This window comes from Lepisosteus oculatus, chromosome 25, assembly GCF_040954835.1.
Source record: "Lepisosteus oculatus isolate fLepOcu1 chromosome 25, fLepOcu1.hap2, whole genome shotgun sequence".
NCBI lineage: Eukaryota > Metazoa > Chordata > Actinopteri > Semionotiformes > Lepisosteidae > Lepisosteus > Lepisosteus oculatus.
In genome coordinates, this window is record NC_090720.1 from 12,351,734 (window position 1) to 12,378,420 (window position 26,687).

A 26,687-nucleotide genomic window follows, 5' to 3' on the forward strand; every position below is an offset into this window, starting at 1 on the left:
CTGCAATACACACTGCCCTGAACTTATGCAATCTTTGATTGTCTCTGTTGTCTCATTACTCAGGCTCCTGGAACGTCATGTTTTCACATCTTTTTCAAACTCTTCATTTCACACAGACCTCTGACATCGGGCTGACAACATGTAATGTCTGATGAGTTACCCCTCCAAGCTTTTCCTAACCACTTTATTGAATATGGGATAGTGGGAGAGCCGGAGCCTATCCCAGCAAGCAACAGGCAGAAGGCAGGATAGACCCTGGATGGGACACTAGTGCATCGCAGGACAGGCAGGCACCATTTACTTCATTTACTTACCACCTTGTCTTTGTACTGTGGGAGGAAACTGGAACCCATGCGAACTTGGGGAGAACATACAGACTCCACACAGACAAATTGTAGAGTGGATTGAAAAAGGCTGCTCTTGTTGAAGCAGCTACGTTGGAGGTGTATAATGTATCTCTCTTAACGCACAGTAGTGATGGAAAGAGCAGTGAGGAACAGGTAGCATTCAAGCACACAGGTGGAATTGAACCCAGGGCCCCAGCACTGCGAGGCAGCACAGCTGGTCACTGCACCACAGTGCATTTACAGATATTTATTATTTAATCAATCGTGTTTCTGCCCTTCTGTACTGTTCTGGACAGGACAGAGCTCAAGGTGGAAAAACATTCTAACTTTCTAAAAGGAGCTGTGAAGGTAAACACTAATTTTGCAGATATTTGTGTAGCCTTTAAATAATGTACACAAACTTCATTTGTGTACCTCAGTTTACTGTCAAGCTTTATTGCAGGTTAATATAGCAAAATGTTTCAGATTATCTTATTGTAAATACACTTTATTTTGGGATATGCACATCACATAACCATTAAGCAGCCTTTAATAAACTATTTGTAAATGACAAATATCCAACTTCAATTACTATAAATACAGTTAATCATTATAGTCACTTATTGTTTAAACTATTAATGTATTACAGGATATAAAGGGTTTATAGGTGAATTAGCAGCCTCTATACAGACGTGTTACCTGTTAAGAGACAGTTTAGCAATCAGCCCACAAAGTTCATTTTAATATCCTTTAATATAATATCAAACAGCGAAAGGCTAATATTTATTATTGTAATGGTCAGAAAACATCATGACTTCTAAAAGTATGAGGAAACATGACTCATCTGTAAATGTTATCTTTTCATAATTGGTTTACAATATAATACTTTATACATGATAAGAAAATATGTTGCATTAAAATAAACGACTATAGAAATAGCTTTATTTATTTACAAAATCGTCCTTCAAAACAGTAAACATTCAAGAGAGCATGATTTTTTATAGGAGAGCATGTGTATAATATATTTGTACACATAATATGAACACTAGACATGGAGCTGTAATGTGCTGTAATGGATGCTAGGATATACAGTAGGATGTTAATTCTGGCATTGTTAAATGCTGTGTAAAGATTACTTTCTGAAGCTGTGTGATGAGTTTGTTTTTCCTTATTCAGAAAAGTGCTACAATTCTGACATGGGTGAAAATGTCTTTCTACTGTATATCCAGCCCTGTGTCTCCAGGACGGCTGTCCAGTCCTGGTCCCAGGAACCAGCTGTGCTTCTAATTGCTAAATTGAGCTTTTGATTGAACAGAATCTTTGTCATTATGAGCGCCTATGAAGCTGGTGATTTCAAGTTATTTCTCACATTGTGTTGTCAAAAGCTTAAAATAACTCCAAGGATCCAAAGAATAGAAATCGAACTGAATTAATGACAGAACTAGGTAAATGCAAGCTCAGCTGGACTAAAACGTAGAAGATACTATAGCCCTCTGCTTTAGATAATATGATATGAGGTGAAAAGTGAACAAAAAAAAGGATTTTAAGTTGCTGTTGAGCCTTTTTACAACTTTCCTCAGGCGAATACTGTCCTCTACAGAGATCAAAGCCACTCTTTTCTGTAACCTTCATTTACTCCCTGAGGATTTCAAACACCTAATCTCAGCTCAGCTCTCAGCCTTCAGCCCCTGCATTCCAGACCTTCCAGCCACAGCAGAGGTGCAGGCAGGTGAGTTATTCCCTGTAGCAAAACCTGCGGGCAAAACCCTGTTACCCCCATCTGTTGTTGTAGATGCAGCAATATGGCTCAGTAAAGGTTTTGTAAGAAAAGACAAGCAAGTGTTGGCAATTTATTTCTTTCAAAACCTTGCAGGCCGCAGTCCAATCAGCCTTTGTCTGAGGTCAGTGAGATCTTTCAGCCTAGTTTTGTGACTGCAGTACCCCAGCAAAAGGAATGAACTCAACTAAGCTGTCATTGCTGGTAGTGTATCACAGTACTGTACTACCATATGTATCACAACAATTAACTACTGTAATTTTTTTCTATATTGTGACTTTGTACATTTTAAAACTGTGGAAATGTGGAATGTGGAAACTCTTACTGAACCACAGTGTTTTTTTATCCAACCTGAACCAGACATTGCACAGAGATTGCACATACTGTACAGAGATTGAAGCTCATTGTTGTGAAGGCTTCTTCCCCACTTGGTGGCTTGTTCCAAATTCACACAACACTTAAAGAAGGCTTAAGTGTTTGGGGTTTTACATGCTCATTTATGAACATCTTTGGCTCAAAATCTGTTAATAGAAAATAGAAGCAGTAGACGGGGATCAAGATCTAAGCTCACATGAAATCTTTCAGCCTAGGGCTGGTTCTAAAGAATATATCTGCTTTACATGCTCAGACCTGAAAAAAACATGAACTATGCTATAACAGAGTAAATGCATATCACTAGTTTATATTCTTGTGTAGAAAATAACCTGTAGTAAATTTGGGAAAAAATAAAAGTATACAAAATGCTTATGGGTATAATACAAAACAGGGCTCTGTCAATATACATGGGTCTCACATTAGACATTTACACAGTGGCACTTGTCTTCTCTCTGGTGGGCGCCTGGGCTCACTCTTTCTTCCGCAGATGGAAGTACATCACTCCTCCACAGAGCAGCAGCGGCACGCACAGCCAGGCCAGGACAAAACAGTATCCGAAATGGCCGCCGTCCGGACGTTTCCTGCTGTCCCGCAGGATCTCCTCGTGGTGGACGGTGTAGATGAGGGCCGCTGAGAAATCCGTGAGACCTGACACGAAGGAGAAAAGAACGCAGTGGGGTTTATAGCAATTCTTCTGCATTTACAGACCCGTTGTTTATATGTGAGCTCTAGGTTTAAATTGAAAATGAGTGGGTGGCAGTGGTAGCATTGCTGCCTCACAGAGCTGGGGTCCTCAGATCAATTCCAGACCTGGGGTATTGCCTGTGTGGAGTCTGTATGTTCTCCCTGCATTCTTGTGGGCTTCCTCCAGGTGCCCCAGCTTCCTTCCACAGTCCGAAGACATGCTGGCATTTTAAATGATTCCTGAGAAAATTGGCTCTGGTGTGAGTGTGTCTGTGTGGGCCCTGCGATGTACTGGAATCCTGTCCAGGGTGAGCCTTGCCTTACACCTATGGCTTGCCAGGATAGGCTCTGGCACCCTGAAGTGGAAGAGAAAAATAATGCCACCCAGAATTCTGGGTAGATCTTTAGCGACAAGTAAAACAAGATGCAGCCAGAATCATGAAATGTGCACAGAATAGCAACTTTCCATGCGTTAAGATCTCAGCTCTATTTTTTTTTAGATCCTGCAGTTTGAAAACTGTGACACATTTAGGAAAGGGTTGGTTTATGCTCTGCTGACAGTACAGCTTGTAGGCAAATGAACTGTTGTAACAGAGAGGACTAGAAGGCCTGCAGCACTGCAGAAGCAGGCACACTGTGAATATTTTTAACACACATACCACTGTCATTGTTTCCCAGCTAAAATATATTATTAAACTATTATTAAACTTAAGCGTAGAGCAAAAGTTTTATAAACTTGACAGGAACAACAGGAATATCTTTTAGCTGGGAAATAATGACAGTGGTATGTGTGTTATAAATACTCACAAAGTTTCTCAAACAATATATAAATAGGATGCGCATTATTTCAAATAGCAGTATTGTTTTGTTATGTGATATGTGCTTATTAATATCCTTTTTCAGGAAACACAGTAAAAAACTGAACATTTTTTACTTTGTACTGTCAACACTACAATTATGAAAGGGAGACCACTATGAATCCAAGAATTGTTAAAACAATTTAACTATGCGTAGGTTTACAAATACAAGACAGACACACTTCTTTTCCTCCTTGATGTCCTGTTTCATTGTATTTTAATCGTGAAATTCTGTTTATATGCCAAGGAAACAATAAAGTTCATCCATCATCCTTCCTTTCTTTTTCTAACCACTTTATCGCAGCAAGCAACAGGCACAGGGCAGGCTACACCCTGGATTGGACGCCAATTCATTACAGGGCACCCGCACTCTGACACCAGGTCCAATTTTCTTAGAAGTCTATTAACTTTCCAGTGTGTCTTTATACTGTGGGAGGAAACCAGAGCTCCTAGAGGAAACACATGTGAACACAGGGAGAATATACAACTGCACACAGACAGCATCCCAGGTCTGGAATTGAACCCAGAACCCCAGCACTACAGGGCAGGAATGTTGATGTTTCTGCCACCCTTCATCTGTCATATGCTTTACAAAGAACATGTCTGGATTTAATCTGACTGAAAATAACACCCTATCTGACTTTGTCTTGTGATGCTAAAAACTGTAGAGAATGTGTTCACATCTCACCAATGGCTCTGTTTGTCCAAATCAAACTATCACCAGTCTTATTCTCCAGCATGTCATAGACGTAAAACTGAGATTACCAATGATGGCAGATTATCATCCAGAAATTAGAATTATTCTGCATTTTTTTAATTTACTAAAGTGCCAGAATTCCAAACCCAAAGATGAAATGGAACCAAGGCCTTGAAAAATGTCCACACAGATATGTACTCAAGTGGACACTAAAACAAAGTGGGTCAGGATGTAAATCTTCATGTACATGCTGGCAGAAACCAGGAACAAATTGCCCAGCCATGTTCCATCAATCAGTTTGATTCTTATAAAGCGTCTTTCTGTTTAAATGTGAAAATGAAATACATTTTTGAAACAAGTATGTTACAATATGATCCAAGGGACTCTTGGATCAGTAAGCACTCAGAAGGCTGACTGACCTGCACGTTCAAACTTTCTTTCTAGTAGGTAAACAGTAAAGAGATATAGGCAGCAGATATATCACCCTGCAGCTCACAGCTGGCAGCCCACTGAATCTCAGCAGGTGTGAGCCTGGCCTGGACCTGGATGAGTGACCTCCTGGGAAAAACTAAGGTTGCTGCTGGAAGAGGTGTTAGTGGGGCCAACAGGGGGCATTCACTCTGCGGTCTGTGTGGGTCCTAATGCCCCAGTATAGTGATGGGGATACTAAACTGTAAAAATCTTCTTTCCTTTGGATAAGATGTAAAACCCTGTTCCTTAAAAATCCCAGGGCATTTCTCAAAAAGAGTAGGGGTGTTACCCCAGTGTCCTGGCCAAATTTCGCCCTGGCCTTTACCAGTCATGGCCTCCTAATAATCCCCATCTATGAACTGGCTTCATCACTCTGTTCTCCTCACAACTGAGAGCTGGTGTGTGGGGAGCGTTCTGGAGCACTATGGCTGCCGTCGCATCATCCAGGTGGGGCTGCACACTGGTGGTGGTGGAGGGGAGTCCCCATTACCTATAAAGCGCTTTGAATGGAGTGTCCAGGAAAGCGCTATATAAGTATAAACAATTATTATTATTATGACCCACTATGCCTTCCTCCAAATCTTTTTCTAGATCTCTTCGTCATGACGAAGCTACATTACCTTTGCTTACTGCCCTATCTTTCTCACACCTGAAGAAGGCTCCACGGCCAAAACGTTGTGTTTTCTTTTTTCTCTTTTCAGAATGGAATAAACCTATTACTTGTTCCCTTGCAAGCTACGCATGCTGACGCAGCTACCCACCTGAACTACTACTACTACTACTACTACTTATTATTATTATTATTATTATTATTATTATTATTATTATTATTATCGATAATAATAATAAGTAGGAGGTGATGCATTCACACAGCACCTAGAGTACATTGTTGGGTGTTTGCTGTTTCTGCCCCTGCAGTGTCATTGACTGGAGCTGACTGGCACGCAGGGAATCTGGAGCTCCACCCTGAGGCAGGAGCAGCCAGTCCCACAGACCTCACGCCATTGGCATTTCCTGCTGGCTCTTTCTTTTGGCTTGGATTTCTTGCAGCTTTTATCCCGATACTCATTGCCGTTGTTTGGGTCTTAGGTTTTCCATTTGCCAGTTTGGGCTGTTTCGGCCCAGACCGGAGGGTCGTTGTTATCCTCAGAACGATGACGGCCTGCTTTGACCGGCCCTGTGAAAGTGACGGGCGTGTAGGGGCTCTGGGCTGAAATAATACAGAACAAAACCACACAGCTGCCTAAAACCTGAGTCAGCGGGCTGTGACTAGTGCTGCAGGTTTTAAAATTAAATCCATTCATCCCTGGCTCGGCTGATCTGGGTGCATCTGAGAAAAGTTAACAGAAAATTATACCCTAGTAGTAAATGTAAGGAGGAGCCATGGCCTGCCCTGGCCGAGTGGAGCCTTTGGCTGCACTGATTAAAGGCCGCCACTAGAGGGTACTACAGAGACGGCCACTAACGTCTAGTAAATCACTGGAATCATTCACCTATTACAAACTGTTCACTGGCTGTGAATTGTGTGATTGGGGAATATGGGAATTTCTCATTGTGGTCTATTTGTATGTAGAGGTGGGTCTGGTGCCCTGAGCTTGTCTGTAGATCTGCAAGGTTCTTGGTAATGGTAGGAGCTTAACCTGCAGTATATGTCTGTGCAATTTGTATCTGTGTGTCAATACTCTCTAGGGTACAATCTCCTACAGTTTAGAAACAGTTAATCAAGAGCTAGATCTTCCTTTATTTTTGTAGCCTTGTATTAAATTTGACAAATTCAGCATATATGTATTTTTGTCTTTATTGTTTCACTTACATTTTAAAATATCTATGCATATATAAACCATCAGAACTATGAATTACAAATTAAATTAGCTTTGTAAGGATGTGCTATAAAATAAATGCACAAATGCACAGGAATTATTTTGACTATTATCATTACTATAGATGTGCAACTGGTGTTCGTTTAATATCTATCATTTGTTTTGGAATAAATACTGTGAGCACTTGACACACTGAACATATATTAATTATTAATAATAATAATAATAATAATTGCTTACACTTATATAGCGCTTTTCTGGACACTCCACTCAAAGATTAAGTATGTTCAAGGTTGAAACTGAAAACCCTCCTTGTATTCTATCAAAACAAATGCTACAACTCTTTGGATCTTCAAAAATGAAACTAAACAAAATAAGTTAAATATTTCTGAAATGTGAGATAAATATGAGATTAATAAAATTGTTTATAAAAAACAAAATGAATGAATAAATTTCAATGTGTTGTTAATATAGAATTATTGTAATGATTCTTAATACATCATACAGTAAAAGAAGAGAGATTCAATATTCTGAGAGTTCACAGATTCTCTGCCACAGGCGAATGAAATATACTCAGATCTGACCATGAAGGGAGTCTGTCACAGGCCAGGACTGAGTCAAAGCACAGTGCTTTTACCACTTGTGCAGCTTATAGCTGTCCTATTTCACACTAATTTGTTGGAATGCTCTGATGTTCAACAGCCCTGAAGTTGAGACTACAAACTGGACAGGACCCTAGTGCATTGCAGGGCACACACAATGTAGAAACACCAGTCCATATAATAATAATAATAATAATAATAATAATAATAATAATAATAATAATAGCTTACATTTATATAGTGCTTTTCTGGACACTCCACTCAAAGCGCTTTAAAAGGCAATGGGGATCCCCTCCACCACCACCAATGTGCAGCCCCACCTGGATGATGCGACGGCAGCCAAAGTGCGCCAGAACACTCACCACACATTAACGATTAGTGGGGAGGAGAGCAGAGTAATTAAGCCAATTTGTAGAGGGGGATTGTTAGGAGGCCATGATTGATAAAGGCCGATGGGAAATTTGGCCAGGATGCCGGGGTACACCCCTACTCTTTTCGAGAAACACCCTGGTAATCAGGACCTCGGTTTTACATCTCATCCGAAGGACGGCGCCTGTTTACAGTATAGTGTCCCCATCACTATACTGGGGCATTAGGACCCACATGAGCCGCAGGATTAGCGCCCCCTGCTGGCCCCACTAACGCCTCTTCCAGCAGCAACCTTAGTTTTTCCCAGGAGGTCTCCCATACGTGTGATACGATTTTCTGTGTACTGTTCTATTCTAGTTTCCTCTTGTGTGTCCGGACTGTGAGTAACTCTTGTCTTGTATTGTATGTATTGTACTATTATTATATAATTCGTTACACTGTGGCTGTGTTGTGTGTGTTAAGCTGCTGTTGCACTGCAATTTCCCTCACGATATCAATAAAGTATCTATCTATCCAGGTACTGACCAGGCTCACACCTGCTTAGCTTCAGATAAACACATCATTAAACATTATTACATTATTATTATTACATTATTACATCATGTCTTTAACAGAATGCTTGGAAAAAACACACAGTCGTTGAAAGAACGTGCAAGCTCCGTACAGAACGTGCCTAAGCCTAAATCAAACTCAGGATCCTACAGCTGTTAGGTAGTAACTCTAATCACTACATCACTATGCTGCCCCAATGTTTTTCGTCATCTTACTTAATTATCATGCTGTTGATCTGATATACCAGTCCTTCTGTCACATTGTATTATATTCATTGTTTTGTTAGATTTAGGTGTGAAAAAGTTTTGTTATTGTCACTCTATGTGTTGGACTTTGAAACTTGGCTACAATTACCTCAAATTTGTGAAACTAAGCTATGATTACTGTATGCCACTTTCGATAGAGTCGCTTACAAAATAAATAAGGAAAAAAGTATTTAAAACAAGCCTGATAAAAAAATATTTGACGTGTTCTCCATTACCATTTGTTTGGCTCTTAACAGAAAGATTAATTTATAACCAATCTTGTACAGTCCATGCCTGAATGTGTGTGTTACTGAGCAAAACTAGGGATTTTGATGGATCTCCTACCATCCATAGCTCTGTAACCTTGTGCTCAAATTGTCACGCCCTCATCCCACCACGTTCCAACATGGTACTGTAGCGCACTCGTGCGAATCACACTCCAGCCCCGAGCACTTCTGCCAAACGACACCGCTCCTGCCAATCAGCCATCATTCAGCGCACCTTCCTCCTCTCACAACACTTAAACCCTCCAGAGGCCTCAGCTCTTGGCCTGGTATTGGTTGTTCTTTGGAGTGCCTACAGTACCTTCCCTTTGTTTTCTGAACTGGCTCTTGACTTTTCTTGATATGAACCATGGAACTTGCCTTTGACCAGGTCTCTTGTCTAGCCCTCGTTTACTTTGGAAGCTACCTTCTTGCCTCTTGACTCCCTGAGGTACTACATAGGGTCCATCCTCCCGTTTGCACAGGGGGTCATGCGTAACAGAAATGGTTCATAATCGAATGAACAGCAGAGGATTTGTATAAAAATGTCTAAGGCTTTAGTTCTGTGGAAAAGGTTTCTATAGTCTACTTCAGAGGGGGCAGACTCAGTTTCTGGAGGGATTAGTGTCCTCTGGATTTTTCCCAAATTGAGCTCTCAATTACATTGTGGGTCTAATTATTTAACCAGATGTGTTATAGTGTAGCACTCTACTTGTTACTTAGCTCTGAGATGTTTTAAAACAAACTGCTGTACCTTTAGTGAAGTGAGTTCTTTGAGTCATCAGCTTTAAAAGCCCTTAAGTAACATCTTGTTTATGTCTGACTAAGAAAACAATTTGTCAGATTGTTTATTTGACATTGTTTGTTATTTAGCAGACACAAGGCTGACTAGGAAGGTAGCTTCAAACCCCTGGTGGAGTGCCTCTCATTTCCACTGCTGCGAAGGACAGACAAGGGTTTTGTGGCAATAGATCCAGCAAGCCAATGACAGGGAACTGAGCGGAAAATCACTTGGGTTGACCGATTTTTCCAGTGGGAAAGGGTCAATTCGGGGCTGGGCAGAAGGCTCGTTAATCAAAAGGAAAGGTGACAACTTGGTGCCGATGAGCTTGCCCGTGCTTTGTGTGTTTCAAGTCGTGGGGCTGTCGGTCTATACCTGCGAGCACCTGGCACAGGCCAGTGAAGTAGAACAGGTCCCCTTTGTTGAGTGTGAAGAGCTGCCCTAGGAAGACGAGGAAGGAAATGAAGCAGAAGATGACGGAGAGAACCATCAGGGCCTGGACAGCCTGCAGCCAGTCTGGGAGAGAAGAAGCAGCAGATGAGTAACAACAAGGCCCACAGAGAGAATGGCCACATCCATCCACCTGTCATCAGAAAACTGCTTATTCCTGTGAGAATGCCACAGCCCAGTGTCTATCCCAAGTCATAAGATCGCCGGGTCTGTAAATGTAATATGCTACCCATCTAGGGTATGGAACTGACATTTGCATGGTGCACAACATGACCACAAAGGCACACAGATAAGAGAAACATCTGTTACCCTGGAAAGCATGTGTCTGGAGGGTGGGAGAAAAAGTGAGCGCTTGATCATTGCCTATGCAAAAACAGAACATGCATGCTCCACCCAGACAGCACCCCCAAGTGAAGAAATAATGCCTCAGACCAGTTGAGGTAACTCTTGCTATGATGTGAATCAAAGTCCATTTTGAACAGCTACAAAAAGGTAAGTTTCAACAAAAAGTATTTAATTTAATAAATGCCTGAATAAGGTTGTTTTAGGTGCAGTGCTGTATTTATTACTTAAATTGCCCATGAATTTACTGTTATACTTCCTGTTCAACTGCTCTGATTGAGAAGCAAACCTCTGTTAGGACTACCATCAGGCCAGAGGCAAGGTCCTGCCAAAGACTAAGATCTGTGGACATCAGCTCTTGACAACCTTACAATTAAGGATGACCGAGATGAATATGGGCATATTTACCATTGTCTCCAGTAGAGAAACACACCCAAGATCCAGTAGTATTATCAAACTCGCAGTTGTACCACAGATCAGAGTTCTCTACATCTGTCAAGACCCACCAAGCCTGAGTGGACAGAGAAGGAGAGAGACTTACACAAAGTTTTCACAGCCATGAGGAGTCAATAGAAAGTCTAGAAAACAAAATATTATAAAATCCAAGCACCATTGGTTGAGCTATTTGTACTGCTACATACTCATGGCTCCAGTATTTCACCTCCTTAACTGTCATTGCTGTGTTGCAATTTGACTTCACTGTATAATTTATTGCATCAGTGTAATACACACTCCATCTGTATTGTTTTCAACCCTTTCTGTGTAATACTGTTCCCTTCAACTTGCTAAAGAAAATGTGTGGTTGAGTGTAGATCTGCTTTGAGAAAGCCATGATAATAAACTATTTTTAGAGCACCTTTCATACAAACAGTAGCTCAAAGTGCTTTACAAACCAAGTGCAAAAAATTAAATATTAAAATTAAGAGACATACTTTCATTTGTAAAGGAAAACAACAAATGTCCATTTATGCTTGAAAAAGAAAGAAATAAAAAATTAAGAAGGTCATAATAAAATAAGAACAATAAAAGGTAAGTAGAAAGAACAAAGAACCATTTTAACTAAAAGCTAAATTAAAAATGTTTTTTAAAAGAATGTACCGGGCTTGACTACCTAATAAAAAGTGGTAGTGTGTTCCATAATTTAGGAGCACAAAAACAGAAAGAGGCCTCTCCACTCTTTCTGTTTTTGACACGTGGTATGTGCAGATCTATGGTCACGTATAGGAACATATAAAGACAGACATTCAGTAAGGTACTAGGGCGCTAAGCTGTTTAAGGCTTTAAAAACAAGTAAAACAACTTTAAAATCTATCCTAGATAATACAGGTAACCAGTGAAGTTCTTTCAAAACAGGGGTGATACGTGTTCTCTTTCTTGTTTTTGTTTATAAAATGTAAAAAAGCAAACTACAGCTTTACACCGCATGAAGGTTTATCACAGTGAACAGGAATGGCATGCTTGTAATTTATCCATGCTTATTGGTGCTTTTAATTTGCTTTATCACACTTCCTCTATCTTGCTGTGCTTTACTTCATTTTACCAGGCTTTTCTACAGTTTTCCCTGCTTTTATTATAAAGCCCCACACTTACATTTTGTAACTCTAATATCTTGGGGTCTGTAGATTTTAACTGGCCTGTAACACTCCCCTGACCTCTCAGGGTGCAGTCTCACCTTCTCCATGGTGGCTATGAAGAGCATGGTCAGGGTGATGAGATGCAGCAGAGTCACAGAGATCAACAGGACAGCCATTGGAACACCAGCTCTGTCTCTCCCAAGTCACAGGCAGCAGGACCTAAAGGCAAACACAGAGCCATGATTGGCATTGCTGAGTTACGGCACTCGGTGCCTGGGCAACACTTCGCGACATGGGGACAGAAGATGGTATGAAAGTGCAGTTGTAGTAAGAGTAATAGTTGCAGATCTGTAAACTAGTTTATAAGGTCATGTGTGAGCTCCCAGACAGCTCAGCCAGGATCAGCGGTGCTCATCCTGAGCTCACACTGAGCCCTGCTGGAGTCCAGGTTACCAGGCATGTCACCAGGACTCTGAAAGTGTGAATAAGGGTCTGGGTTCTGCTTGGGGAAGGTGGGCTCAAGTGAGCAAACCTTTCTGTCAGTTGCTCTGCAGCAGGGACTCCTGTATCCCGCTGGTGCCTGTGAGCTTGCAGTGATGTCAGTGACCACCAGATGGTGCTCATTCTCCTGTAAAGCTCTGTGGAGCTTGCATTTTGTCAAAGAATTAACATCTTTGACAGGGTTTGTCAGTGTGGCATCTGCACAAGTCTTTCTTGTCTTGTCCTCTCTTTACAGCACAGATTACTGTAGTGGTACCAGTTTTGGGGGTAGAAAGCTAAACAATTAGTGCCAGCAAAGTGAAAACATATAACAGAATCAGAATCGTGACCAGGTCTAGTGCAAGTGTTCATATTACTTCTATCCTGGAGTCCTTGCACTGGCTTCTGATCAAATTCTGTGTAGACTTTCAAATCCGCATGCTCACCTGTAAGGCTCTGCATGGCTTGGCACCACAGTACCTGTCTGAACTATTATCGCCCTACTCCCCACCTCGCAACCTTCGCTCTTCTAATTCTGCTCTCCTTACTGTCCCCCAAGCCCGTCTACATTGTATGGGTGACAGGGCCTTCTCCTGTTATGCCCCCAAGCTCTGGAACTCTCTCCCCAAGGATACCGGAGAGTAACCTTCTCTAAACTCCTTCAAATCCAGACTCAAAGCCCTCTTCTTCAGAAAAGCCTTTACTGAACTGGTTCCATTCTTCACCCCTCTGCTCTTCTTAGTACCACCATCCACGGTCTCCTCTATATATTGTAATTGTGTTTTATCTTGTGTATTCTTCTTATCTATTGTTGTTGTCATCCTGTAAAGCGCTTTGAGATGCCACCTTTAAAGGCGCTATATAAAACAGTTTTTTATTATTATTATAACTGCATTATGCTTATGTAAGGAACAGAGCATTCTATAATGCTGTGACTTGGCAGTTATAGTACCTTCAACACAATGTCAAATTGTATGGATAGGAGACAATGATAACTCACAGCAGTCTCTGAATATTTCTTCCAGAATTAAGCTCAGACATTTTCATTGTGCTGTTGCGTAAGTGTACAGTACAGGCCAAGTTCTTTTGATTAATAACTCAATACTTTGTTGTGTGAAGTGGCAGAGCTTAGCTAGCACTGTTCTTGTTGGAAGGCCAAGGGAATTTTCTAAATAATACCACAGCACTTCTGTAAAAGCACAGCGAGATTAATTTATTTAACACTCTACTCCAGTCCCCACTCTTTCGTTTAAGAAAAATAAGTACCTGCTTTTAAATGAAAAGGGCACGTTGTTCTGTCTGGGAGATATCAGCAATCATTTTTACATTCTTTGGCTGTCTGGTAGGGAATATTTGTGATTCCATCTGCTTTCAATTCCTGCAGCCTTAACTTTGCATTCGGAAGACATCTGACCACATGATTTCCGTGGACAAAATTTGTCTGACCATGTCTCAGGACCCGTTTTCATGACTGACAGCTAATCTGTTAGCATGACTGACTGCCAGAAGAAGATCCATCCATCCATCCAATTTCTAACCACTTTATTCAATTCAGGGTCGTAGGGGGAGCTAAAGCCTATCCCAGCAAGCAACAGGATCAAGGCAGGGTACACCGTGGACAGGACGCCAGTACATCACAGGGCTACACCGATACACACGCACCAGGGCCAATTTTCCCAGAAGCCCATTTTCCTACCTGATTGTTTTTGGACAGTGAGAGGAAGCAGGAGCACCCGGAGGAAGTCCATGCAAACACAGGGAGAACATACAAACTCCACACAGACAGCACCAAAGGTCTGGCCTGAACCCAGGATCCCAGCACTGCAAGGCAGCAATGCTAACCACTGCAACACCCTGCCACCCCACCGAAGAAGATGTTCACCAGAAATGCTAATTGTCAATTTACATTTACCTTCATTTAAAAAAGAACAAAACAAAGAGCACATCTCTATTCTGATTCTGGCTGGGCTCAAAATAGTATAACTGCAAAAAGATATGTATGGTAGAGCTTCAGGAAATAATCAAGTCTGAATTTTTTGCCTGCTTTAATAGCAGTCAAACAACATCCTATATCACCAGATCAAGCAGCAGATAAGGAATCCAGAACCCAAAGATGGGCTGAACTAGAAGAAAGTGTCCATTAATTTCGGTCTCCAAGGTTTCCAACTGACTAATGCCTAATATCTACTCTCTAACACAATTATTATGTGCGTATAAGAAGATATAAGGCATATCAGCTTCATTATCCACTCCACCACCACCAATGTGTAGCGGCATCCACAGAACGCTCACTACACATCAGCTATCAGTGGGAAGAAGCGCAGAGTAATGAAGCCAATTCAGAGATGGGGATCATTAGGAGGCCATGATTGTTAAGGGCCAATGGGAAATTTGGCCAGGATGCCAGGGTTACACCCCTACGCTTTTCAAGAAACGCCCTGGGATTTTTAATGACCAAGGAGAAACAGGACCTGTGTTTCACGTCTCATTCGAAGGACAGAGCCTTTTTTACAGTATAGCGTCCCTGTCACTATACTGGGGCATTAGGACCCAAACAGCCTGCAGGATAAGTGCCCACTACTGGCCCCACTAACACCTCTTCCAGCAGCAACCTCAGCTTTTCCCGGAGGTATGTCCATACTTTCGGATCCAGTGGTCAGAGCTATCCTATGGTCTAGGAGCTGCAGCAGTTGCATCAGGCTTTCTGTGCTCTTGTTTGAAAATGGGTTTTATTTTGGTAACCAATCTTTATTTTATTCTATTAAGTTGCCAATAGCTATGAAAATATTTTGAGGTGTAAAGGATATATTAATGAGGTACTGTTTATCTCAGAAATTGGATTTTCAAAAGACTCGTTGCAAGGGCTCACAAAGGAATTTTTTTTATGTTCACACCTGCATTAAATTGTCTCATTCTGCTGCACACCCTCTGTAGTGCAAATAGGCAAAGGATGCCAATTGCCTTAACTCTTTCAAGTGCAGTGATTGCCCTGCTTTCTAATCATGGCAGCAAGGACAATGACTGTTTGATGAGCACTCAACAAGAGGAAGCATGATAAAAATAGACAGAACAGGATGACATCAAGGTTATAAGAGTTGCAAAAAAAAGATCATTCAAAACAAAGTCTGGAGAAAATAATGGAAAAGTAACATTGCCAAGATTACATTTGGCAGATTGGAAAGGAGTACACTTGGTGTAGTTGAACTGAATTGTCTTTTATACCTAAAACTATTGCACTGTTTTGAAACTTGTTCAACTCCTCAATAATTTACCAGAGGTTTCAAAGCAGAGCTGCCAAAGAGCAAAAGGGAAATGAATGAAAGGATGCCTCTAAACTCTGCAGGTACTACACATAGTAATCAGAGAAATACAATGTTGAAGTCGCATTCGCTGGTCCTCTCGTGTATCAAAATCTTGAATTTGGCAGCAGCTTGCAGAGCTGTGTTTGAGTGCGTAGCGGAAATGCTGACATGTTTAGAATGATAAGCTGACAAGCTACACTTGAGCTTTTTTGATTTTGTTTTTTCTCAGGGTATTATTTAGAAAATGTGTTTAACTACTTTTAGCTATATGTCGTTTAAGGGCATTTTTACTGTCAAAGAATTCATGCTACAGTATATCATTTCTGATGGTTTTGGTGTGGACTGTAGTTATAGAGACAGAAAGCTTTGATTTAGTTCACAAAGAATGTAAAATGAAGGGCAGCCCACAGTGCCATGGTAGTACAGTGGTTAGCACTGATGCATCACAGCCCTGGGGGCCTGGGTTCAACTCCTGGGGTGCTGTCTGTGTGGAGTTAGCATGTTCTCCCTGTGTTCCTGTGGGTTTCCTAACACAGTCCAAAGACATAGTGGTGGGTTAATTGGCTTCTGGATGTCACAGGAGCCAGGTCGGTCTCTTGTGGAGTGTGCAAATAAGTGTCATGATCATCATCCCTCCTCTAGAGGGCATTCTGACCCTTTTTGTATTTTAATTTCATATCACGTTCACCTGCCCCTTGTTCCCTGTATATTATTTAAACTTCGTGCCTCTGAAGACTGGGGCTCTGCATTGGAAGATGGACGCCCCAAGGCTCGCCTAGCATCAAGTTTCCCCACGTCCGCGGCTTGTGGGCACAGGCTTCAGAACGGCGCCCTGACCAGCTGAGTTCAGGGCTCGGAGCGACTGGCCTCGTTACCCTTCTTTTAAACTTTCTTGTTCCTGGTTCCATGTCCCCATTCCCTGATTTTCTTCATGTCGTCTCTGGATGGATCTCCTGGTTTTAGATCATGGACTGCGCCCCAGTTTTCCTATTTGGACTGTTTTGGACTCGTTTGCCTGTGCTCCCCCCTTGCCCCTTACCGTGTTTTTCCTGTACCCATTCTCCAGTCTCTTTCCAGATTAAACTGTCTGCATAGGGTCCTAAATACACAATACACGGGAGTCAGGACAGGCTCCTGTTACATTAAGACTTGAGACAGACATCAGGGGAAAACACAGCAGGGTTAATCTGGGTTGACAGACAGGGGGCAGTGACAGCAGTGATCTGGTGCACGAGGGGAAACCAAGTCCAGGTAGGTCCAAAGGGGTAGTCAGGGCGCAGTCTGTAATCGAAGAGCCGGGAGATCCATTCAAGACAAAGACCATTAAAATCCAGGGAATGGGGGAACAAGGACAGGAACACGGAAGATAAAACCATTACTGGACCAGGCGCGCTGAGCCCCAGGCACAGAGCTCAGGATGTCGGGATGAAAGCCTAAGCCCTCAGGCTATCTCCAAGCCTGGTGCTGGACGGGCTTTCGGACGTCCATCTTGCAGAGACGCAGGGCTTATATAACGCAGAAGGGGATAGACACAGCTGGGAGTACTAAAACTAAAATCAATAGCAAAAAGCTAGGAGCACCCTCTAGAGGAGGGATGATAACCATGACACTGGGGAATTTGGCCCTGGTGTGAGTCTGCTGTATTTGTCTGTCTGCCCTACAATAGACTGCATCCTGTCCAGGGTGTTTTCCCCTATGCACCCAGAGCTTCTGGGATAGACTCTGGGACATCGTGACCCTGATTCGGATAAGTGCTTATTGAAAGTGATTTGATCATGTCCAAGAAAAACATTGGTTGCAACAAGCTGGTTTGAATGTGATCCCGGTTCTGTCTATTGTGCAGGTTTAACTAAATGACTGTCGCACAACAGATGGTCCGGAAGAGTTGCTTCATAGCTCCTGAGATCTGGGTTTAAATCTGGCTCTGTCTGTGTGGAGTTTGCATGTTCTCCTCAGGTTTTATGAGGTATTCCTGGGGTATTTGTGGGTATCCCTGTTTCTCTCACAGTTCAAAGACATGATTTTCCAGTGGCGTTTCTGATTTGCTCACCTGCAATGGAGCAAATGATTTGCAATGGACTGGTGTCCATCCAGGGTGCCAGACACACCTTATGCCCTGTCCCCCTCACCGTGACCCACTTAAGCAGGGGATCCTAATTTTGCTCCTGGGGTACCACTGTATTTTCAGCTTTTTGTTCTAGTTGAGATGGTATTCGCAGGTTAAATGATTGCAGTTTCTGAAGCTTACCTCTATAATTGTGTTCAGTACCTACAATGTTAGGCTTGTGAATGTAATTAATCAATTACAGTGAATGAGACTGGGAATATGTAAACACCATCAACCCTAATTGGGCTGGTTTCTGATGATCAGATTTCCCCTGATTCAGGCAAGTTACCTGAAATGTATCCAGTTGGACTACTGGAGAAGTGGAGAAACAAACGTGGATTTTGGGACTGTCAAAATTGTCATTCCCAACTTAAGTATGTCTGTTCATCACAAATTGATTATCTTTAGTCAGAATTAATTCCAGGAGCAATCGTTTCGAAGCAAGTAGAAAAATGACCACTGAAAGACCTGCATGTTGAGAAGCTATAAGCGATATGATTTTCCAAAAGTTTAACAGGTTTAACACACATCTGTTAAATGAAGTTGAACTAGGTAACTGTGTCAGCTTGCGTAGGCTGCAAAGAAACAAGTAAGGGTTTATTCTATGCTGAAAAGAGAAGAAAAGGAACACAACGTTTCGGGTGTGGAGCCTTCTTCTTCACACTCCCGAAGAAGGCTCCACAGTTGAAACTGTGTGTTTCTTTTCTTCTCTTTTCACCATAGAATAAACCCTTACTTGTTCCTTTAAAGTGAGCAATTATCCCCAGTAATTAAAGAGGTCAACTGGAATTAACACCAGCAGACACAGTGATCCATTATAACCAGGACTGGGATTCCCTTCCTAAGAATAAAATGATTTTCAAAATTAGACTGAATGGAGTTCTCCACAAAACCTACTGTCCTTTCAGAAGCTGTTGGTACTATTCCGTACTGTAGGTTAACTAAACCTGTTTGCAGTATATATGTGAAGTAGACGCATACTGTACATCCCCCATCACAAAACCTAAAATTTCATAGTTAGATATGTCACATTCCAGACCTATGACTCCTGCAGAGGTTTTCCTCAGTTATGTACAGCACCAAGTGATAAACACAGGGGATTTGTTAATTTTTTGAATGATACCTAGTGTTACCACTTAGGTATATCAAAATGATACAATGCACAGGAGTTCAGACATTCAGGAAAAAATTCACTAGCAGATCCCCTGTTGTCTTGTGAAATGGGGTGAAGGCACAAAAACCTTCTAACAACCTTGCTAGTTTTAAGAGATCCCTCAGCCACACACGTACACACCCAGAAACACACATACTACAATACACACGATAATTCTTCCACGAGCAAGTACAGAATGCAGACTCATGACAGAGGCTCTGGAGTCATTCGAAGAAATTAAAAATCAGAAAGGAAAAAATTGATAAAAAATGTTGGAAATGAAAATCCTGGAAGATACCTTCATCTAGAAGTGGATTGATAATGACTGGAAATGAGGATGATGTTGATGATTATGATGAAGATGTAAATGACCATTGATGTGATCTCCTAAAACTAGGCTTTGTGGGGTTATTTCTCCTATTCAATCGATAATATTACTGACTTCTTCCTAAATTACAGACCTTGAAAATCCCTACAGTCTCCACTTTCCCTGAGTTTTGAAGACGCATGCATGAAGAAGACTTCCACATTCAATAACTGCAGATTTAATCCTGAGGCACCTGATTTGGGGACAGAGCATCACACAGATACACAATTTCTCCATTCATCTTTCTCACATTGCTGCCATTCAACAAGACCAGGCACATACAGGACAGCAGTCTGAAGGACACACACTGCCTGAGATGTCGTCTCATCCCAACAGCCTGAAAAGAACAGCCATATTCAACAAACAGCAAGGTAGGAGAGATCCCTAACACAAGCAGCTGACTGCTTTCAGCCTTGCACACAGTAACATTACCAGGAATAAACACAAATGAAAGTTCCTTTTCCTTAATAAAAACGGAGAGGGAAAGTTCTGTGAAAGTGAACAACATGGTGAACTACGTTAACTAGTTTCTAAACTTAATGGACATACAGAGAACAGCCATCAGCCAGAAAAAGGGGCTAAGTTACAGTTAACCAGCGTTCAACAGCTACAGAAAGCCTTTCACATTTAAGAATAACAACACCTCACCTTTTCAACTGCAGTTCCCAGGACAACAAGTACTGTACGGTGAATGAGGAGTCAGAGTTGTATGAAGAAAACTCCTCTCTCCACCCTCTTATCCTTCTCTTACCCATCACTCCCCCACCCCCTTTTTTCTCCCACCCCCTCTACTTCCAGAGAAAAGGGAGGAGAAAACTGAGGAGTGTTTTTTAGAAGGACGTTTTCAACGCCCATTTCCTTTCTCCAGAAGCCCTCTCTGCCTTCCCCCCACCAACACACACACACACACTCTCTGAGTTCCTCAGCCAGGTCCAAATGTAAAACTGCAGCATGACTCAACTAGACCCGCCCAAGGTCTGCCACCACATGAAAAGGTCACATAAACATTCGTAGCAGCCCAGCTCGCTCAGCTTCCAGCCAGCAGAGGAGAAACATCTGCTGGGCAACTGCGTTCCTGAAGAGCAGGCTGTGTGGAGACGCGGCCCAGGCCTCTGGAAAAGAAGGGAGAGCAGAAAAGGAGAAAAGAGAAAGTCTAGTTTTTCTCTCTTCCTGCACCATTGCTGGGCTCCCTGGTTTTGTTGTGCATTATTTCTGTCAGGTTTCTACATTTTCTCTTGCTTTTTATGCCCCACCCACACCCTCCTCCTCCTCCATCATTTTTTTTATGTTCCTAAATTATACTCTCCCCATCTGGAGTTACCAAAATGACATTTCCGCCAACGCCCCTGTGCCACGTGGGGGAGAGCCCTACTGAAAAACCCTCTCGTCAGGCTGTGCCTTCATGGAGAGGCCTGTCTGACGGTCTACAGTGTCTTATAGGACAGTTATTGTTGCTAGGAGGGCCGGTGTGTCTTTCACACATCGCAGAAAAAAAATAAAATAATTGTTTACACTTACGTAGCGGTTTTCTGGACACTGCGCTCAAAGCGCTTTACAGATAATGAGGACTCCCCTCAACCACCACCAGTGTGCAGCCCCACCTGGATGATGCGACAGCAGCCATAGTGTCCCAGAATGCTCCCCACACACCAGCTCTCAGTGGGGAGGAGAACAGAGTGTTGGAGCCAGTTCAGAGATGGAGATTATTAGGAGGCCATGATTGGTAAAGGCCAATGGGAAATTTGGCCAGGATGCTGGGGTTACACCCCTACTCTTTTCGAGAAACGCCCTGGGATTCTTAATGACCACGGAGAGTTAGGACCTTGGTTTTACGTCTCATCCGAAGGACGGCGCCTGTTTACAGTATAGTGTCCCTGTCACTATACTGGGGCATTAGGACCCACATGGACCTCAAGGTCCTCACTAACCTCTTTCCAGCAGCAAAATTTCTAAATGAATACAATTTTGGTGATGAAAAACAAAAGCTTTTCAGAATATTCTTGAGTACACAGTATCCGCAAACAACCTGTGGCATTAAAGGCAAGATATCACCAATAACACTGAAAACTCGACATTACCCGACCAGTTGCAGGACTGTCTCTAGCAGTGCAAATCTGAGGACACCCTGGCCAGCTCCTGCAGAATCTGACTACTTGAGCACTGTTTGAGAGTCAAGGTCACAGAGTGATGGCCTATAATAAGCACAGGTAGGAACTGGTGATATCTGGTCTGTTAGGCCCAGCTTTTGCATCAAACAGGAGCCTTTGCTTTACAAGGTATTCTTTTTTAAATTTTGTTAACCTTGATTTCCATTCATCCTGTCTGTTTTCATAATACTTTTAATGTTGAGCACATCACCCACAGTGCAGCAGAAATCGTAAGGAAAGCAATTGGAACACTTTAAAGAAATAATTTTTCAATTTTTTGTCTGTCTTTGTCTTTGGAAAACTGTAAAAATGAAATGTATAAAAATATATATAATATAAAATGCAGTTGTACGAATATGAATTGCCAGGCAATTTAGGATTACAAAAATAATAACTTTAATAGGAAAAGGATTTAGAGAATGAAAAACTGACTCACCCTCTGAAAAAACTGACTCTGTCTTTCTGTAAACTTGGCAGTTTTAAGATTTCTCGTGGTGCCAGTCTCTTCCCCTGCTTTAATGAGAACCTGAAAACAGCCCATGTTTTCTCAAAAAGATGAAAAGTTGAAAATCGATTATAGTTAAAAGTATCAAACATAGTACGACAGAGCATTAAAAAACTAGTGCCTATTGCTGCCTTAATAGCTAAGAAAAGAAAGGTTTGATAATCCTAAATTAAACTTAAAACACTTTCAAAACAGAAACAACTTATGAGAATAAAGATTTCCATCTGATGACTGTTGTGACAGAAGGGACACCTATAGCATCACATAGTGGTAACAAAGTTGTCATTTTGGTGCATGCGTGGCCAGTAGCTCTGGCCAGTTCCACCTCAGTCGCTGTTTTATGCTCAGTCAGTCTTCAGTTATCACAAGGAGAAAGAAAGATCAGCAGCAAATAAAAAATAATTCAGTCCTACTGAGCAAAATCTTACGTGTGGTGGATGTTTCCAACAGCGAGTGAATTTCAGAAAGAAGTGGATGACCTCAGTGGGGCTAGGTGTTTTTTAAAAAGAATATAGAAAAAATATTGTACCTTCAAGGTAGGGAGAGAAGAAATATTAGACAAGCCTTCACTAGAGACTGTAAGGACCAAGTACAGATTAATTTCACCCTGCAATGTACTGTAGAAGGCCGACTCCAGGTGTAAGATAAGATCACTTTATTGGCCATATATAATTTCTTGCATTAGGAATTTGTCTCTATGAGACACACAGACAGGGAGAGAGAAGCTTGGGGTCAGAGCGCAGGGTCAGCCATTTATACAGCGCCCCTGGAGCAGTTGGGGTTAAGGGCCTTGCTCAGGGGCCCAACAAAGGAGGATTCCTCTGCCAGCCACAGGATACAAACCGGGAACCTTCCAGCCACAGGTGCAGATCCTTAGCCACAGAGCCACCGCACCACCCGAAGGTGGGAGACTTCTTGGGGTGCAAATGTCACCTAGCTCCCTTCATGAACCAAAGCTTTTCGTCAGCTGACTAGATGGATTACAGTAAAGAGATGGTCCACTATTGTAAAGAACAATGCTTCATTCATTATCATAAAGCTAGTTATTCTTGTTCATGGTCACTGTTGCGGTCCTCAGTTGGAGAGTTTTTTTCCCCCTTATTGTTTTCTCCTTTTTCTCCAGGCGCTGCCAATTACTATATTAAGCAAATGAGGCAGAAACATTTCAAAGGGGAAAATGAGGCTGCAAAAGGGAAGACCCATCTGGGATGGTGAATGAGGTTAGTTGAGTGGAGTGTTTTAGGGATGGGGGAAAGACATGTTGTGTGCTTTTCTGTTTTTGCTTTTGGTTTGGGTAGGTTATTAGTGTAGATATGGGTATGACGCGGAAGACTTTTTTTTTTGGTACGACCGCATTGTTAAGCACAACCACCTTTTTTTCCAGTTCTAGCTTATCTAGTTGTTGTTTTTTTAGTCAGTTAGTTTGTTGGGGTTTTGTTTTCCTTTTGGTCTTTCCTCTCCCAGTTGGAATACAGATGTGCACCTCTGCCTCCCTGGGGTTTTTTTTGGAAACATAAAGTTGATTTGTTTTCTCGGGGAAGTCCGATCTCTCAGGCATTCTTTTGTGTTGCGACTTTTGGTGGGACCCTAGACGTATTTTTTAAGGTCATAACAGTCACAATAACACAGAGGCACTGAGTACAAGGTGGGATCGCACTCTGGACAGACTGCAGGCAAAGACAGAGGGACGATTCAGGGGCAGTGACTAACTTATCCAGGGCGTCTTTGGAAACCAAAGCAGCTGTCGAAATTCCACAGGACTGTGGGGAGAACTCCGCACAGAAGGCTCCCCAGTCCAGAATCATCCCCGGACAAACTGTAGGGCAGCCGCACTAATCATCACAGCACTGCGATTATTCAACCATTAACACAGAATTCTTGCCTTTAGGTTCTCAGTGAAAAGCTTTGTTTTTGCAGACATGTCTTACCATAATCTGTGTGGAGTTTGTTCGCTCACCCTGTGTTTGTGTGGGTTTTCTCCCACAGTCCAAAGACATACTGGAAAGTTAATAGATTTATAGGAAAATCGGGCCTGGTGTGAGAGTGTGTGTGCCCTGTGATATACAGTACTGGTGATATACTGGTGTCCCATCCAGGGTGTAGCCTGCTTTGCCCCCTTTGCTTACTGGGAAAGGCACCAGTTCCCCCATGACCCTGTATTCAACAAAGCTGTTATAAAATGGATGAAAGGATGACATCACCTTAGGAAAGTGGTGTGAACTCTCCTAGCCAGGCAAAAACAGTGTGTAAAATGAAAATGAGTTTTCCCTATGTTCTGTATTCTATACAAGCCATTCGGATAAATCCTGCTCTGTAGATCTGTGCTTATTACTGCAATTCCACACAGTTCCTGACAGCACCTTTGTTTTAAAAATTTTGTTTTTCAAATCAAACTATGCTATAATGAGTGATTTATGTCAACAGGGAAAATCAAGGAGTGCCAGTTGAAATCACAGGATTGTCTTAGTGTCTTAGTGTGCTCTGATGTCTTATGTCTGACCTTTGCCTACTAGGAATTGTTTAAAACATTTTACTTTAAATTCTAATATCAAGGGAACGATTAGACCTACTACAACTATCTCCCACATCACTCTCCTGTTGTGCACAGATCCGTGAACTGCCCAGGAAGCCTTCTGTTATGTTATACAATAGGATGAGTAATTTATACTTTCTCAGACATAGCACACACGACTTTGCTCATTAATTTACATTCTGTTTTACTACAGAAATGTGAGGTATTTTGACAACTATGTCACCCTGCCCCCAGTTGATTACAGCTATCGCACTCAAAGCCATCAGTGCCATGAGATGCTTCATAGATGCAGACGTTTATTTTCTTTGTCTCCTGTGGGGGCTGCTGTGAAGGCCTGTAGCAGTGATTACAGAATCACACAATCCTAAAGGTGGAGGGCGCTTAAGAAATGCAAAGAAATGAGTTTTGGATGTTGTTTGGTGTGCAAATGAACACAGAAGAAGAAAAGGCAACCAGCAATAGCAACGTATAATTACACCAATTGCTTTATCGTGGATTTGCGGAGGCTGCTGTTTGCTCAGACCTCCAGATGTCAATCTTGCAGTCAATGCACAAGTACATTTGAAGAGCACCGATCTCATTTTTCAAAGTAGGTGGTATCAGTAGCAGAGGAAGCAAAGAGCTCATTTTCCACAAAATGAATACCTCACTTCTGTGATGGACTAGCGTCCTACCCAGGGTTTGTCCTGCCTTGAGCCCGCTGCTAGCCAGGATAGGCTCAGCTTCCCCGTCACCCTGCATGTGATAAAGTGGTGAGGAAATGGATGGATACCTCACATGTAAGCTAACAGAGAACACAGATGAATTGATATAGAGCACAGCGTGTGTGCTGGTGGAAACTCTGGACCAAGTACATGTTCCTTCCAGAGCTTTTTTTAATCTCATCCCTGGTGACAGACGAGACCGTTGACTCCAGCCCACAATGTCCTGAAAGGGAAACTTACGCCTTGATCCTAAACACTAAAGACGTTTTGCAGGAGGTCAGACAAAGCACCAGGGCCTGATGAGGTCTCCTCCGGTATAATGGAGAAGAGATTCTGCCAAACACTCACAAATGTGTGCTCTGGAGTTGGAATGAAACTCAATTAAGATCATATTTGAAAAAGGTGATGGAGTATGCAGTGTGCTGAAGGTATGCAGTGCATTGCACTACATTTGAGTATTGATAAAACACTTCTCAATATTCTTCTAACCAGCTCATGGATCGTTAGAGAGACTCTCACTTGGGATTCAGAACATCCTGTGATACAAAGCACGTGATCTTTGTACCAAACCATCTCACTAACATCATCAGGAACTGCTCCGCATCTTGCCAGCAGCCATATCACCCTTCAACTCACAACTGGCAACCCACTGGAGCTCAGCAGGTGTGAGCCTGGTCAGTAGCTGGATGGGAGACCTCCTGGGAAAAACTAAGGTTGCTGCTGGAAGAGGTGTTAGTGGGGCCAGCAGGGGGTGCTCACCCCGTGGTCCACGTGGGTCCTAATGCCCCAGTATAGTGATGGGGACACTGTACTGTAAAAAGGTGCCGTCCTTCGGATGAGATATAAAACCGAGGTCCTGGCTCTCTCTGGTCATTAGAAATCCCAGGGGGTTTCCAGTGCTGGATTTCCCCATTAGGCACTGTAGGCACAATGCCTAGTGTCTATGAAGGAAGGAAACACTAGTGACTTATGAAAAACGAGCTGATCAACTCTTGGTGCTCCAAATCAATAATCGTATGCTACCTAGCAGCTGTTCTATAACTAGAAGGATCGAAGTGATGGTCGCTCAACTCGCTCCATCAATCACATGGTTCAGCATTAGAATAGTGGGGCACCTCCAATTAGCTCTGTGCCCACAAGGCAGGCTGGGGGTAGTGGCTGAGGGGCTGGACTTGAGGGCAGTGTGTCGACCGGAGATTGACCT

At 42.4% G+C, this 26,687-nt stretch overlaps 1 protein-coding gene across 1 annotated transcript; it reads right to left on the minus strand.

The window, feature by feature from the left end:
- Positions 1-1,256: 1,256 nt before the first annotated feature.
- On the minus strand, positions 1,257-20,370 carry LOC102684764 (epithelial membrane protein 3). The gene is made up of 5 exons (XM_006641866.3): positions 20,243-20,370; positions 12,284-12,404; positions 11,020-11,122; positions 10,195-10,335; positions 1,257-3,126 (listed from the first exon to the last, which is right to left on the minus strand). Exons 2-5 carry the CDS (start codon positions 12,359-12,361, stop codon positions 2,948-2,950), a joined length of 501 nt encoding a protein of 166 aa, XP_006641929.1. The 5' UTR covers positions 12,362-12,404; positions 20,243-20,370; the 3' UTR covers positions 1,257-2,947.
- Positions 20,371-26,687: the final 6,317 nt, after the last annotated feature.

Bases quoted from the DNA above. Each gene is read 5' to 3' on its own strand.
- LOC102684764 (XM_006641866.3), bottom strand. From the start codon at position 12,361: ATGGCTGTCCTGTTGATCTCTGTGACTCTGCTGCATCTCATCACCCTG. The intron at 11,123-12,283 runs GTGAGACTGCAC...CTGTCCACTCAG, and splicing joins TCATAGCCACCATGGAGAAG to GCTTGGTGGGTCTTGACAGA. The intron at 10,336-11,019 runs GTAAATATGCCC...CTTCTCTCCCAG, and splicing joins TTTCTCTACTGGAGACAATG to ACTGGCTGCAGGCTGTCCAG.